The following is a 14,922-nucleotide window of genomic DNA, read 5'->3' on the forward strand; positions in this document are numbered from 1 at the left end:
CGCATTACTACTTCACGGCAGAAATAGGCGGGGTGGTGGTACCTACCCGTGTGGACTCACAAGAGGTCCTACCACCAGTAAAAACCAAACTAAACAGGATAGCAATTTCAAAACTGTTTAATAATCAATAGTTAGTTACCAAGGTGCGGATGATGTGGCAAATACGGAGAGGGCAGCTCATACGGTGACCGATACGGGGCGGGAGGCGGCGGTAGCGATCTGAGCTTATCTTTATTATCTCCGCCTGCACCAGCCTTCTCCTTCTGCTGATGGTTGTATATCTCCCATGCGATTCTTACATGCATCGCGTTCCATTTTCCAGTTTTCTGCGGGTCATAATATCAGTTATTAGCCTTATTATTCATAGAACAAAAAAATACAATATCATATATAATACATAGAAAAGAGCATGCAAGAAGTGTTTGTGCGAGGAAAGTGACGTACCGCGAGGACGGGGCGCGGTGTCGGTTTAGAGGCGGAGTCTGTTGCGGCGGACACTACGGGCTGTTAACATGATGTGATGCAGGGTTAATGGTGACAGCAACATAAAATTTGAAACAAGCGTTACATATAAAAGCTACCTAAAACTAGTGGAGTCCGATTATGGAAAGAAGAATGTATATGTATATTCAATATAATACAAGATTGTGAAATTAGGATAAGCAAAATAATAAACTAGTTTTTAATTTTAAAAGTCGAACTACTTATGTACTATGAAAAACGTTCATGATTCATGAAGGTTAAACACAGAATTACAATTGAAGTAAAAGTTGTAATTTGATGATTTAATTTTGAAATGTGATGAAGTTTTTTATTTTTCTTACCTTAGGTGTGTAGGAAGTGAGAGGGGCCGGCGGCACGTAAGGCGGTGCAGGATGTAACAAACTCGATGAATATGGATAGCCAAGTCCAAGACCGGTGCGGTATAGTGAAGACATTTTTCCGACGTCTTTGAACTGTAATTTAAAACAAATTCATCGTAAAAAAAAGGGTGCGTGTAGTTATTATGTACGCGCGTAAGAAGTTATACTTTATTCTTATTAAAAAATTTTTTTTTTTTAAATATCAAATAATTAATATTTAACGTTAAAAAATGAATGCTAATAACACATTTTTTTACGAGTGTACATGCGCGAAAGTTCACCTGCGGCTATATTCAGACTCGCCAAGTTACGTCGATCGTATCGTAATGAGCGATTTAGTGGGCAACTAACTTCATTTCTGATAATTTTGTGTCACGGTGCGCATCATAAAATTTCACTCTCATCAATTTTTCATAGCGCGTCTAAAGAAGTATAACTTCAACTAGATGTATTACGAATGTCCTTAACTTATAATCTTATGAAGTCATAAATATCGATATTTGATTTATAAACTACAACGTAGCTTTGTATATTATGTAGTCGTTTTAATTGAAAGACTTTAGTAAGCGTGCCTTGATCGTTTCGGCTAATGGTTTGATACTAAAAATTTTAATTAGCTATTCCAGAGTAGCATTTGAAGAAACAAGCTAAAGATTAGGACCCTAAAGTCATAATTATTAGACATTTTATGATATTATTATGTACAAATGACAATTGGCTTAACAACTATACTGTGATATATTTTCACGATTTCTAATCTAATGCTATATAGACAGTAATTTTGCCTAGAGAAACCTTTCAGGCAATATTGGCCCACTGGTAATCTGTAGTATAGTATGTATGGTTGTACTAACGAGAGGCGCGTGCGGCACGAGGAGCTGCGGGTGGTGCGGCGGGTGCGGCGCGTGGTGCGCGGCGTGCTGGTGCACGTGCGTGTGCTGGTGCTGGTGCTGGTGGTGGTGCAGCTCAGTGCGCGCGCCCACCGCGCCCGCCACCGCCAGGAACCGACTGTCGAGCTCGCGACGCAGCAGGTCTGCACCGGGACCTAACAATGTCCGACACACTAACTTTTATGTCTCGTACGGCTAACTTAAGGGCGGTCGAATACGAAAGTATTTCTTCAAGAATCTAAAATATTTCGGTCTTCTTGATACAAATCAACATGAATAAATAACACACAGCTCAAATGATGTAAAATGTATCTTCTATACTAATATATAAGTCTACAGTGGTTTTTACGGATGTTCCGTTATAACTACTGAACCATGCATCCGATTATTTGAAACTTCCATGTAGAAAATACATGCACTTAATGGATAGGCTAACATTTATATGAGTGTTGGACTTCCTAATAATAATGACAATAAATAATAATGTTAATTTTAAATACCCAGCGAAGCGGGCGAGTACGGCTAGTAATTTATAAAACCTTAATAACACTAAGCATCATGTTCTCGCATGCCATATTGTCAGCTTGTTCGACAAAGAAGTCCTTGTATAAATCAGCCGTCAGTTATAGACAGACAATTGGTGGCAGATCACTATCAGTACCACTGTCCTGAATAATTCTACCGTGTAAAATTAGCTGTTAGGTACTATAATACAATTTCAGACTTCAACCTCGTGTGTCAACATAGATAGCGACCATAGCGCGCCGTGAGCAGCGTGGAGTCTGGTAAACACTGGGAACCAAAAAGGCGACAAGCTCGTTACGCATTTTAGAGAATAGATTTTGACAAAAATATACGAACTCGATTGAAATAGTGACTCTGCTGAGAAAGGGTTAGGATTGGGCGTCGGAAGTGGTGCGCCGAATAAAGCAGGAGCGCTCGCGAAGCCTGGACCACGATCGGCGCCGGTTGCCCTGCTGGAATGTACAATTATTGGTAAATAAGCATTCAACAAAACAAGTTCATTCAAAACTATGTCATAGTAAATTAGCTCTTTTTCTATAAGGCCTATTTTCCCCTTTATTAATGATACGACTAGTGGAAAATTTATATGTGAAAACAATATCTAGAAAGGTCTATTATTAAGTATACTTTAGGTTGAAATTCTTAAAAAAAAATTGTTAATTTATGTGTTCGAATCAACAGAAAATGACACTGATTAATAATAATAGTGTTAAATGTACATGGACTTCGATTGGTACTTACGTGACACCCCAGTGGGCCGGTGGTTTGGCGCTAGAGCTGATGCTAGGCACAGTGGGCACGGGCGCCAACGAGTGCGTGAGGTGCGGAGCGGCGGGCGCAGCAGGCGTGGGGGTGGGCGTCGCCAGCGGGGCGCCCAGACCGCCCGCTAGTGGGTTCGACAGCGGACCTCCCATCGGACCGACCAAAGATGCTCCCAAGGCAGACGGTAAGGGACCCTGGAACGTATACGATTGAGCATAGGTTAGACTAGTGATCAGCAAAATTGTCTATAGGTCAACATTATAATGCCTAAATAAAATAAAACAAAAAATGTTGTGGTTTATTTTGTGAAGTAATTAGAAATAATATAGTAAAATATATCCAATAACGTGAATCCATAAGAAAAAGTATTTTGAAGTGAATAAATGGATAGACAAATAAACAGAATCGCTATCCAACAATTTTGTAGTAACAAATATAGACACAAACTGAAGTGTTTGCCGTCCTATCATATCCGTTCGGAAATCCCAGTGTTTAGTCAATATTTTTATTCTCAGAAAAAGCTAACCCTAAAGATATAAATAAGGAAATTATAAAACACTTAGTTAACACTAGCCAGATTGAACTATGTTGAATAGTGACGTCAATTTTCACGTGCGTATTCATATCGAGTTAGTTATAAGAGCAATACCATCCCTGGTAGAACTACGATCACCTAGCCCGTGTTCGCACACACATGCAAGATTTATAATATAAATTTATAATATATAAGATTGCGACGTATTGTGTCCCTGCACAGGTCCATCATCTTGCCAGTTTTTAACACAAAGTACCATATATTCTGGTTTGAAGGATGCAACAGCTATTATTTAATAAAATTGAGACTACGGCCTCATGTTTCATATTCATGGTGTGATATTTATAGACTCTAGTAAATCCTTAACAAACAGGTAAGCCGTTAATTTATCTGGACTCATAGAGCAAATATGAAAACTCCTTAATTGTTAAGGAAAATTTCTTGAGATAGCTAATAACATAAGGTTTGCCTGCCCTTTAGTAAATATTTATTAGTCAGAAAAGGCAGCGGTAGGTAGCGGCTTGGCTCTGCCCCTGGCATTGCTGACGTCCATGAGCAACGGTAACCACTTGCCATCAGGTGGGCCGTATGCTCGTCTGCCTGCCCGGGCAATAAAAATAAGGACAAATATTACTGGTTAATAAAACTATTTTACCGGGAGCGGGGCGGCGAGTGGTGCCGCAAGCGGAGCGGCGAGCGGGGCGGCGAGCGGAGCGGCGAGCGGCGCGACCAGCGGTGGAACCAGGGAAGGCGCAGACACTGAACAGGCGACTGACGCTGGTGTGCTGCGTGATAAACTACTGATGTTGCTGTCCGATTAAAAAAAGTATTGTTTATTATTGTTCCGTAATTACAACTTATACTAAAGTAATATAATTCCTTTACACACCTATAACTCTCACGTTCCCGCGTTGGACTGATTCCGCGCGGTGAATATGAATGTGATGCGCCTGCTGCCCCCGTAGAGCCCGGCGTGTGCGGTCTTACGCCTTTTGGTGTTTTAGGTGCTACCAATGGTGACGCCGACAAATTTGTTCTCTGTAACCGACAAGTGGGAGTTAGTTTGCCTACTAAATTATGTGGTAAAACATTTCATTGTAATGAAATGGGACTCACTGTATCTGCAGAATTCCTGGGAGACGCCGCCGTCGGTGGTAGATATGGACTGTGTTGTAAGGATGTAGCGTAAGGCGCATACAGGGGTGGATATGTACCACCCGAATAAATCGCTGGTGGTGGGTACCCATTCATTGGAATAGAGGAACTAATTGAAGCACTCTCAGAGCGCGACGGTAATTCAGTAGAGGGTATAGGAGCCTGCCTAGAATCTATGACCGGAAGAGGTAAATGACCACTAGTGGTGGTGACGGGTGTTACAACAGGGTGTGATGTACTGGTCGTTGATAAAGAATCGATGTGGTTCATTGCTATTGGAGCAGACGTAGGTATGATAGGAGAAATATGTTGAGGGAGACTTAATCCATGATGCCTAAGACTAGAGTAGTTTGGAATCGAACTAGACGTCGGCGTTATAGACATCGGTTGGGCCATGCTATGGCTCGGGGTAGACGTAGGAAGTAAGCCAGTGTTGCTTACAGGAATATGATTTGTGATGGAATGACTATTAATGGGATGGCTCATGTGTGTGGCAGTCGTTAGGTTCGACACTGGTTGTTGAACATTACTAGACGATATGTGATTTGCAACACTGAAAGGAGCGAGATGAGACGGCCGACTCGCAAATACTGGTTGAACGGAATGTTTCTGTAAGCTCGGTTGATTCTGATACGGCATTGAATGAATACTGGAACTCAAACTGGAGCTTACATGACTAGACCCAATAGACGGGACGTGATAAGGACGAGAATGGGGGGTTGCCGGAGACGCAGGTCGCGTGGGTAGAGTTTGACTCGGAAGACAATTGTTTGTATTAGTTGTTGTCATCGAAAGTGGCGTTACGCTCTGCGATACGCCGCTGATGCGATTCGGATAAGAGGTAGGAACAGGGGTATTGGTCTGTGCTCCAGTGGGAGGGTTGCGAACTTCGTGACCTGGTATAACTGGATAAGGCTGTGAATGTGGAATACGGCTCGACAAATTAGGATGAGAAGGTTGTGTTGCAATCGATGCAATATGAGGAGGACGTGGCGCGTGATGCGCTTGAAGATCAAGAGGTGCTTGAGCTTGCGAGTCTTGAGAATCTGTCCGCGTCTCGTGGTTTGTGTGTCGATAGTCTGGCAGTGCTGCAGCCGCATGTGACTGCGACTGGTAGGCTGTATGCGACGGGAAGAGCGGCGACGGCGCTGGTGGCGCGGGCGGTGCAGGCGTCGGGCTGTCCGTGGATGTGCGAGCACATGGTTGTAGTTTGTTATTATTGCTGGCTGGACGCTCTGGTGTATCGGGACCGGCGGCTCCTACTGGTCTCGCAGGGATTTGAGTTGCGGCATGTCCATCGAGTGTCGGAATATGCGCCCCGTTAGGCCTATGAGGTGTATCTGCCCTGAAAGGCGGCGGCGGTAAGGCCGGTGGAGGCAGCGCGGCAGGTGCGGGAGATGGGGCAGGTTGCGGCAGCGGTGCCGGCGCCGGGCTAGCACTGCCCCCGACAGGTGCTCGGGACAGAGCCAGCGCACCACCGCTTCCACCTCTTGCAACTAGCTCATTTTTCCCAGCGCCACAACCGCCGCCTGCACCTGCACTTACAGGATTTGTACCAGCCACACGTAATAGAGAGCCCGCATCGGATGCCTGTAAAATATAAAATATTTTATACATCAAAGACTTCGAGAATTAAAAAGTTAAAACAATATAAAAAACTACTAACATCATCCATGGAAACGTCATGATATCTCGGTGAAGCGTTTCGACTATTTTCTGGACTGGCCTGTAACAATTTGAAAAAACATTGTGAAAAAATGATGTATTTTTTAAGGTTCAACAATTGTAAAGTAAAAATATTAGAAGATATTAATAATAATAAAGAGTTTGGCTACCGGCGAGCCAGGCTTGCACCTTTGGCCTTCTTTATAAAAGTTGGGAGCAGCAGTATCATAGTCCATTTTAGTAAAAAACACCGAATCAACTTCGCTTCAAACATGATCGTATGTCTCAAATTTCTAAATATTCACGTCAGCACGTTTGTATTATGCACTTCGTTAGTATTCAGAGTATGCATGTCTCTATCTATTGTTCAATTTCGAACACAAAGACCGCCTACGAGTTTTTTTGTATTCAAGATGCAATCACATCTCACAAATAATAGGCAAATGATAATGAGGCAAAACCAGAACAATATGAGAGTTACACGGTAATGTTGTTTCAAAATTAACAGGACGCGATTCTTTTTTACATTTCTTTGAGTAGGTACTACGTGATCTAGAAGTAAAACGTATGTTTAAAACTGGAGACCGGATCTTCGAGTGATGCATTCAATATCTTTATTACATTTACTTAGAGTTATTAAAACGTTGGTTAATATTGGTACGTCGCAGGTTGATGCTGTATGTCTGTCTGGCATTGCTACTGCCTATGAGCGAGGGTGAGATCACTTATAATTAGGAGGGTTTTTATGTTCGTTTGTCTATGAATGAAAACTAAGTTCATGAATGATAAGAGGCCTAAAACGTATAGTCGAACATATAAATACTTCATGTTATCTTTAATGATATTATATTTCACAGCTATTATTAAAAGTATATGGTAGGCGATTATTTAATGTTAGTGATTTAAAAGTTACCGCTTGGTCTAATCCTGTAATTATGACGTGGTTCCATTCGGAGTTGGGTTTATGTTTTTCATCACCTATTTTCACATAAGTTCATGGCGTAAGTCTAAGTAAACTGTGGAGTATTTAAAAAATGAATAGGAAGTTATTTATCATCGAGTTATTGAAAGATATTTATGAGCTCCCGAGAGTAAACTACGATAAAGCTGCATTATAATAAGTAGTGAAACAGCCCACAACTTTTATGGCGATAGACTTTTAAAAACTTCCGTTTCAAATATGAACTTTAAAATGCGATACAGTTTATCAATTACTTTTATTAAATTCGATGACAATTACGAGTATATCATTTAATAAAAATAAACACGGGTTTATCAGCATATTAGAGGTAAAATATCTGAATGTCAAATGCCAAGTAAATTAAAAGAACTGTGCTGTTTATCAATAAAATTAATTTATTTGCAGATAACCTTTTTTCTTCATTACAATTATTTGTGAAAAGATGTTCCTAGAGCTGTGTTGCGCACATCATTTTATAATAAAATAATTCGAATTAGTATCCACTTAAAAGGCGAAGTGTCAGGAAGAAATAGTCAATCGATCGAGTATAAGGGAACAAATCGCTTTGGGAGCGTTCCGGCAATTGAATGTTTAGCCTTATCCGGTGGGGGTGGGTCGTCGCTCCGCAACAATGGAGTGATAAATCAAGTAGGTATAGGTCGCGCGTGCCAACCGGCAGCCAGCTCACGATGGCACCGCGTCTGGTCTCCGCAATAAGATCCAAAGATGCCGCAAATCCTCATAGTATTGTTTTACTTTCGAATTTACACGTTTATTAAAGCTGGCTCTAGAGTGAATAGCGATCATAACATATTTACAAATTACTGTACTCCGTGTCGAGAATTGTGTTAAATTATTCTGTTAACTACGAATCTAGTAAGAGTTGGCATACGTTCAATAATTTAACACGAAAAGACTATATTTTTGAGTGATTAACGCGATGAATGATGTGGTATCGGCAAATAATAATAGACTAGCTGAACCCACCTCGGAGGCGAAACACACGCGGCTCTATTTTTAAGTCTGCTATAAAAATAAATGAGCGCATTATTCAACGTTGTCAAAATAAAACTACAAGACCTTCCTACGAATACATAATATGAAAAGATAATTGTTTTTAATGTATTTTTAATGAGATGCTTTTAATCCGGAAATTATTTATTTCAAATAAATATTACGTAAACATTTAATTATGTAATTTATGTAATACAATATGTTCAATATAATAATAATAATAATTGTTATATCTTGGGGCTAACTTTTAATGGGAATAATCTTAAATTCTCCGAATTAATTATGTACCAATTTCGAATTCAAAACAGATAGCGAAGCATAATCTCGTGATTCGCCGGGGCCGCCTTCCCTCCTCAACACCCATATTGCGGAAGGGGGAGCCGGAAAAAATGGCGTGATAGCTTTTCGCCCCTCATTCGAAATTCTAATACTTTCGCAAACTTTTAATAGGATGGGACTTAAAATTCAAAGAGAATTTCAAGTTAGGCTAAAGTTCATACAGGGGTTCGGCGATGTGGACTGCGGAATTTTATTGAAGATAAATGTGTGAGTGGTTTAGTTACTTGTGTTTTGCTGTAACTTCTTTAATGCCATGTATTTCTCTATAACATACATATGTTTACAATGGGGTTAGGAGACATATTATAGCAAGAGACATTTTTTTTTAGAAAACATATATTGATGTAAGACCACTGTGTTCTTGTCACAAAATTAAGTTTCGTTTAGCGTGCAAATGAAAGGATTTCAAAGAATGGTTTCAAACTTAACTGAATTTTAATACGTTTCAATTTATTTCATTATTGATTTGCAGTTACGATTATACGACGAGGATATGTGTTGATTTATCTATGAGTATTTATCTGAGAGACGTCTGTTCATGACCTCAATTTAATACTGCATACTAAATTCGGTCGCAGGCGTTTCGTGCGTGGCGCAAGAGTCATCACGCAGAACGATGTGCTAAGATTACTAATGTGTATATTATACTTGAGTTCAATTCAGAAATACATTTCGAGAAAAAAAAAACCACTTATTAAACAAAACCAGTTTTCTAACTATTTTTGCAAAAAAAATGCCTTGAATATCAAAGTTTAAGTACATCTTAATTTGTCTGGTTATTTGGTTATTGTATTACACTAATATACCTATATGGAAAAATGGAGCACCAACTGAACGCAGACAGCTTTTTCAACGTTAATATTGTATCTAGAATAGCATAGATAGTACTTAAGCCTAATTATGTATATTGTGACTGACAATTTGTTCGACATGGCATTTAATAACTTAATTGGGCTAACTAATGATTATGCGGATTAACGAAGCGGTCAATTTAATACCATTAAATTTATAATTAAGAGACAAAAACTGGTTCTATCGTAATAAATTAAAATCGGATATCGAATTATGTATTTGACCTCACCCAGTGGGCTTCCCGCTTTTGTAATAAATTAATGAACAACTTAAGATTCATCATAATTAAGTAAATTAATGTACAATGTGTATTTATATAATTGAAATTTACATCTTTATATCTAGATATATTACTTTTTAATGGAATAGTTTTATTACATCTAGTTTTATATGAATTTATTAATTTTAAATTATGTATTATAAATCAAATACGCACCATTCTTAATGATTAATGGATAATGATCTTGCGTATTTGTTTAATTGGAGCTGTATTGGAATACGTATAACCTATTGACACTGTGTCAATGTTTTGCATACTTGGTACTCTGACTTGATAACATCATTATATTATGCTCTCGCTGATTTCATTTTGTATGCAATTATGTTATTATACAATCATAATAAATCACTTTAAATATGTATTTTATTACGTAATGCACAAATATGATTTTGGAAATACGCATGCTTAAATTCTTTAATGTCTTGTGAAAATTGGCAAAGGCAGCATTATCATAAACCTCTCTTTACGTAATCTATAAGGCAGACTTGTTAACCTACATACCGATAGACGGGTAATATTAACAAACAAAAAAACAAACAAACAGCTGAGCCGCACTGTGTAGTAACGTGTAATTATGATCATGATGCCGCGCCGCTGGTCTGTTGGAATTATACGAACAATGACAATAAAAAAGAACATGTATCTTTCCCCCCTATAAGATTTAACACGATAGCTTTGTTTTTTTTTTTAAGTTTACGTTTGGAGTATTCATTGTGAAAGAAGTTTTAATATAGTTATAATGGTTTTACATTACGATTAATCGTAGTACAACCATTTTTAACTTTTGGTTTTTATGAATTAATAATAGATTTTCCTTTATGCCAAGGGTGCACTCGGGTACTACCTTTGCTGGTGGTTCATCTTTAGGCGGAGATTGTTTTGGTTCCTCTTTCTCAATTTTGATGGCCGGCTTCTCGTTTTTCTTTGTCACCGAACCGATGTTTTCAGTTTTCTGTTTGCTAACTTTTTTCTTGCCTTCCTTTTTGGTGCCACCCTCCGCATTGCTCTTAGGAGAATCTTTAATCCTCACTATGGTAACTTTTTTGAACTAGAAAGTTAAATAATTCGTCACTTTATAATTACTTGAATCCACCAAAAAAAATCTTATGCGCATTCAATCACTTTCAACTTATTAACAAAACATAATCAGTACTTTTTAACGACAGAGAAACATTTTGAGTTTCACTTCGCGGTGACGACACAAAAGTTTGTTATTGTTGCGCAAATCTAGTAATTGTGTGAAAATCCAGAGAAACTGACACTGCAATCCTTGGACACTGTAATCCGTGTTGTAATTATCCGACACGTTTAAAAAAAAAAATTGTTTACGTGTTCACACAGATACGTTTATTACAATCGCGTAAAATATATGTAACGGAGGCAAAGTGACAACAAACACACGGTTGGCCCAGTGGCCGGGGCGAGAGTGGCGCGGCCCGCGGTCGTCGCCCGCTGCGGCCCGCGCCCCTCGCTCCGCGCACGCGCCGCCCATCACACCGTCTCGTTCAACATTTCTTGTCACACATGTAAAATGCCAGCCGAAGCTAATATCGCGGACAAAAAATATTCAAGAGAAAACAAACAATCCGTCATCGCTTATCGTGTTAAGCTCACTGAAATGAAATACTGATATTTTTCCTAGGCATTTTAAAGAGGAATGGAAGCTTCTTAAAGGCTAAAAGACTATTCTGTGCTAATTTTGTAATTGCCTTTCGATTTTACTGTTGTTACGACGTTGGAATTAATTGTGTAACGAGATAAACTGAATTCGAGCCAATAATTGAGTTATAAATTACAAAATACTCACTCATAAGACTCGACGAACGTATTGTTTAGTTTTTAATCATACGCGGGTTAAAGCAAATTACGTTTATTTCCCATAATTATACTTATACTAGGAATTTGAACAGCATATTCATTCGAAGCAATAACGTTACTACTCGCGTAATGCTGTAAAACGGATATTAGATGTCTATATTTATGTTCCTTTTATAACTTATTGGCAGTAAGTCATTCGTTTACGACTGTTATTAATAAAGACTCTCTGCGTTAACTATTGGGAAAAAATTACATTAATTACAAACTTTTACGATATTACATTGAACTTATTATTTCAATACTGATGTCATTTAAGCTTTAAAAATGAGATGTTTTTAATATGTTTTTATTACTTAGTTTTATCTCTGTTAAGAAATCTTTCAACGTAAATTACACCAGTTTCAATATTTTCGATTAATTTGAAACGTATCAACGGTCGAAGACAATATAATAATTTTATTAGTTCAGCGTAATATCTTGACCCGGGTCGCCGAGATAAAAAAGGTATTTTAATTTATAATTTGGCTGGCTATTGAGGTGTGTTTTTTCAGTTTTTATTTATTTTAAATACTGTTTTCTTTTAAACCAGTTTAATGATAAATCTATTTACATGAAAGGGTATTTTTTATTGCCTAGATACGTGAACTAGCTCATGGATCTGCCGGAGCCCGTAGACTTAACAACACATTTTCTGCCTCTCATCTTGAGACATGAGGTCCAATTATCAATGGTATTGTATAATAGCTATCCTTCTCTTTAAATCACAAGGCTTAATTGCTTCACGACAGAAATAAGCAGGACGGTGGTACGTATCCTTGTCTTTACTTTAACTGTATCTATAGAAACGTTGAATAACAAAAAAAAGCAATAAAACGATCCCTTACCTAAATATTAATTCGAAGTCATTTATTCGCAAGCACAAAAAATCTTATAAAACATCCCTTAGTACGGAGGGAAACAGTGAAGCGGCTCGGATAACGGAGATAAATCTCGACTTGTCTTCGGTGCGCGTCTATCTAAATAAAAAAAATGTATACACGTATAGATAATACTGAAGCGATTTCGAGAGGCTTGGGAAACGAGGACCAAGTTATTCTCATTCGAAATTGTGATCTCTCACGTAAAATATTAAGGTATGATGCCGAAGGGAAATTAAAACGATATGAATCTCTTTGTGTAAACTGAGGAAAATCAGGATCAAAGCGAGTCAAATTTTTACGAGATTGTTCATGAATTTCGTTATTGTAAACATTTTCTTTTGGTTCTTTATTGTTTAATTTATTGCCGTTCTCGTGTTTTTACTTCTATTATCCGATTCCTTCGTTAAGTTCAAACGGTTATTGTTTATATTTCAGTCGTGTGTTTTAGATGTAAGTTATATGCGTAGATTTATATTAAAATTAAAATAAAAACAAGAAAGGCTTTAATTACAGTTTGAACTCTCTTCTAATGCTATAGTTGCGTAGATAGATACTTGCCAAATTTTCTATTATATCCCTTTTAATATTTCTTAATATATCGCTATAAAAAATAAACCATGCTCATATAGAAAGATTCGATTGTACACTGAATATTCCATTCATTTATTCATTGATTCAAACCATCGTAATTTTCAGTTGAACCCATTTTACGGTAAATTAATATAAATTCCATAAATTGAAGTCAAGCGATGGTTACGTGCCAGAGGGCAAACTTTATATTTTGTAAAATTGAAACGTCCCGAGCGGCAGTGAGCCGGAAATTCGTTCGAGAGTAACATCACTGTGCTGTTTATTTTCCTCCACGTTTCCCCTCTTTCGGCAGCGGTAAAACGACAGAGTTTTTTAAGTATAAAGTTTATCGAAACTATCTGTCGAATGAATTGCATTTAAATAACACGAAGTTCTTCTTATATGGAGCAAAAGCCTGCAATATTCAAATGTGTTGAATAAAGCAATTGCAATATGTGATCGTTCAATCACTCTGTTTGTTAAAACAGTACTATGCATATAATCTGAGTTATTTAAAAACGCAATTAAAATCAATCCTTTTGAATTGTGTCATATAGATTGAAATCGCATCTCCCCTCGGCGTCACTCGTTAATGGTGCAATAAAAACGACACTTATCGATTCAGCCGCCCGTTAAGAAAGCTCTAAGGCATAACAATTTATTATCCAAACAGCATTGCGTCAGTCAATGTAAATTACAGTACTCAGTAGTGTAGTAATGTTGCGGCGAGATTTGTAAACCAGTCGGCAGCAGACTGACAAAAGTAATTAACACTTACGATACACAAGAGTGCGTGGTTTACGACGCTCGCCCCTCGGGTTCGACGATTTGGCTTTAGTCTAATGAGAGAAGTAAACCGGACCCTTGTGGATGGCAATCGAGGTGAGATTTACTTTTATCACTCAACGTCTTAACGTGTATTTTTCATAGACACATTTTGTTCGACTTCTTGTATCAGAAAAGACGTAAAATAACGTGAACACTCAAATATTTCTGGTCAAATAAAACGTGAGCAATGACAAAGAGGGGTGTGATATACGAATGGGAAATATTGGAAGTCAGACAACGACCGCAGAATTTATTTCGAGCTTCATTCAATTTGCGGTAACCGCGTTGTAGGATCGAATTTTTGTTTCTTTTATATTCTGACGTTTAAATTTTGTGGCTATTAAGTCTGTTGTTTCTGACAGTATTCATTTATGAGTAACATACCCACCCTAGGGCGGAACGGTATTGTTTCAGTTTTTGAGCTTTACAGGATATGTATACCTACGGTAAAACTAGGAGAAACGAAAAATCAGTTCGGTTCGAATTATCAGCTTAATGGTCATTTACATAATTTGTTATTTCTATTGTGTGTGTTTTTATGGTCAAATAGTTTTTTTACATTTATTTAGTTGTATATTTTGAAAATAAACACAGGAATTTCAAATTCTTCAGTTTGAATTCTGTAATTTGAAATTGACTGGATTATTTGAAATTTCACAGTTAATATATTTAGTAATACATACTTCTAATCAATTGGATGACAATAGTAACGCATTTGATTTAGTGTAATTTATTTGTTCCATTATGTATACTTTTTGCTGCCTTCAAAGCTTAATAAGTTGAATGATATTAGTTGGCCACGTGATATAATTGATAAATGAAAATTCTTGTTTCAGTGCGTCAGTTTCAGTGAAAGAATGAAGCACCCGTGCTGAATTCACAGCTTTTATTTGCAGCTTAGAGACAGGAAAAACGAGGCAGCGTCAACAACACAAAGGAATGCTC

General features: G+C 37.9%; 1 protein-coding gene across 7 annotated transcripts in view; it reads right to left on the minus strand.

Annotated features, from left to right (window-relative positions):
* The window catches only part of LOC101744049 (fibrosin-1-like protein), a 52,366-nt gene that overhangs the window by 2,001 nt on the left and 35,443 nt on the right, over positions 1-14,922 (minus strand). For 2 of the 7 annotated variants that reach the window (XM_012695487.4, XM_012695485.4), the window contains 11 exons: positions 10,686-10,889; positions 6,397-6,456; positions 4,692-6,320; positions 4,465-4,613; positions 4,231-4,384; positions 3,020-3,234; positions 2,615-2,730; positions 1,718-1,908; positions 825-956; positions 445-504; positions 140-326 (listed from right to left, as the gene is read on the minus strand). In XM_012695487.4, the coding sequence (XP_012550941.1) occupies positions 140-326; positions 445-504; positions 825-956; positions 1,718-1,908; positions 2,615-2,730; positions 3,020-3,234; positions 4,231-4,384; positions 4,465-4,613; positions 4,692-6,320; positions 6,397-6,456; positions 10,686-10,889 (3,097 nt within the window). The remainder of the gene's footprint in view (positions 1-139; positions 327-444; positions 505-824; positions 957-1,717; positions 1,909-2,614; positions 2,731-3,019; positions 3,235-4,230; positions 4,385-4,464; positions 4,614-4,691; positions 6,321-6,396; positions 6,457-10,685; positions 10,890-14,922) is intronic. The other 5 variants (XM_062669711.1, XM_012695488.4, XM_012695490.4 and 2 more) reach the window with 3 other exon arrangements.

The sequence above is a fragment of the Bombyx mori genome, chromosome 8 (assembly GCF_030269925.1).
Source record: "Bombyx mori chromosome 8, ASM3026992v2".
NCBI classification, from domain to species: domain Eukaryota; kingdom Metazoa; phylum Arthropoda; class Insecta; order Lepidoptera; family Bombycidae; genus Bombyx; species Bombyx mori.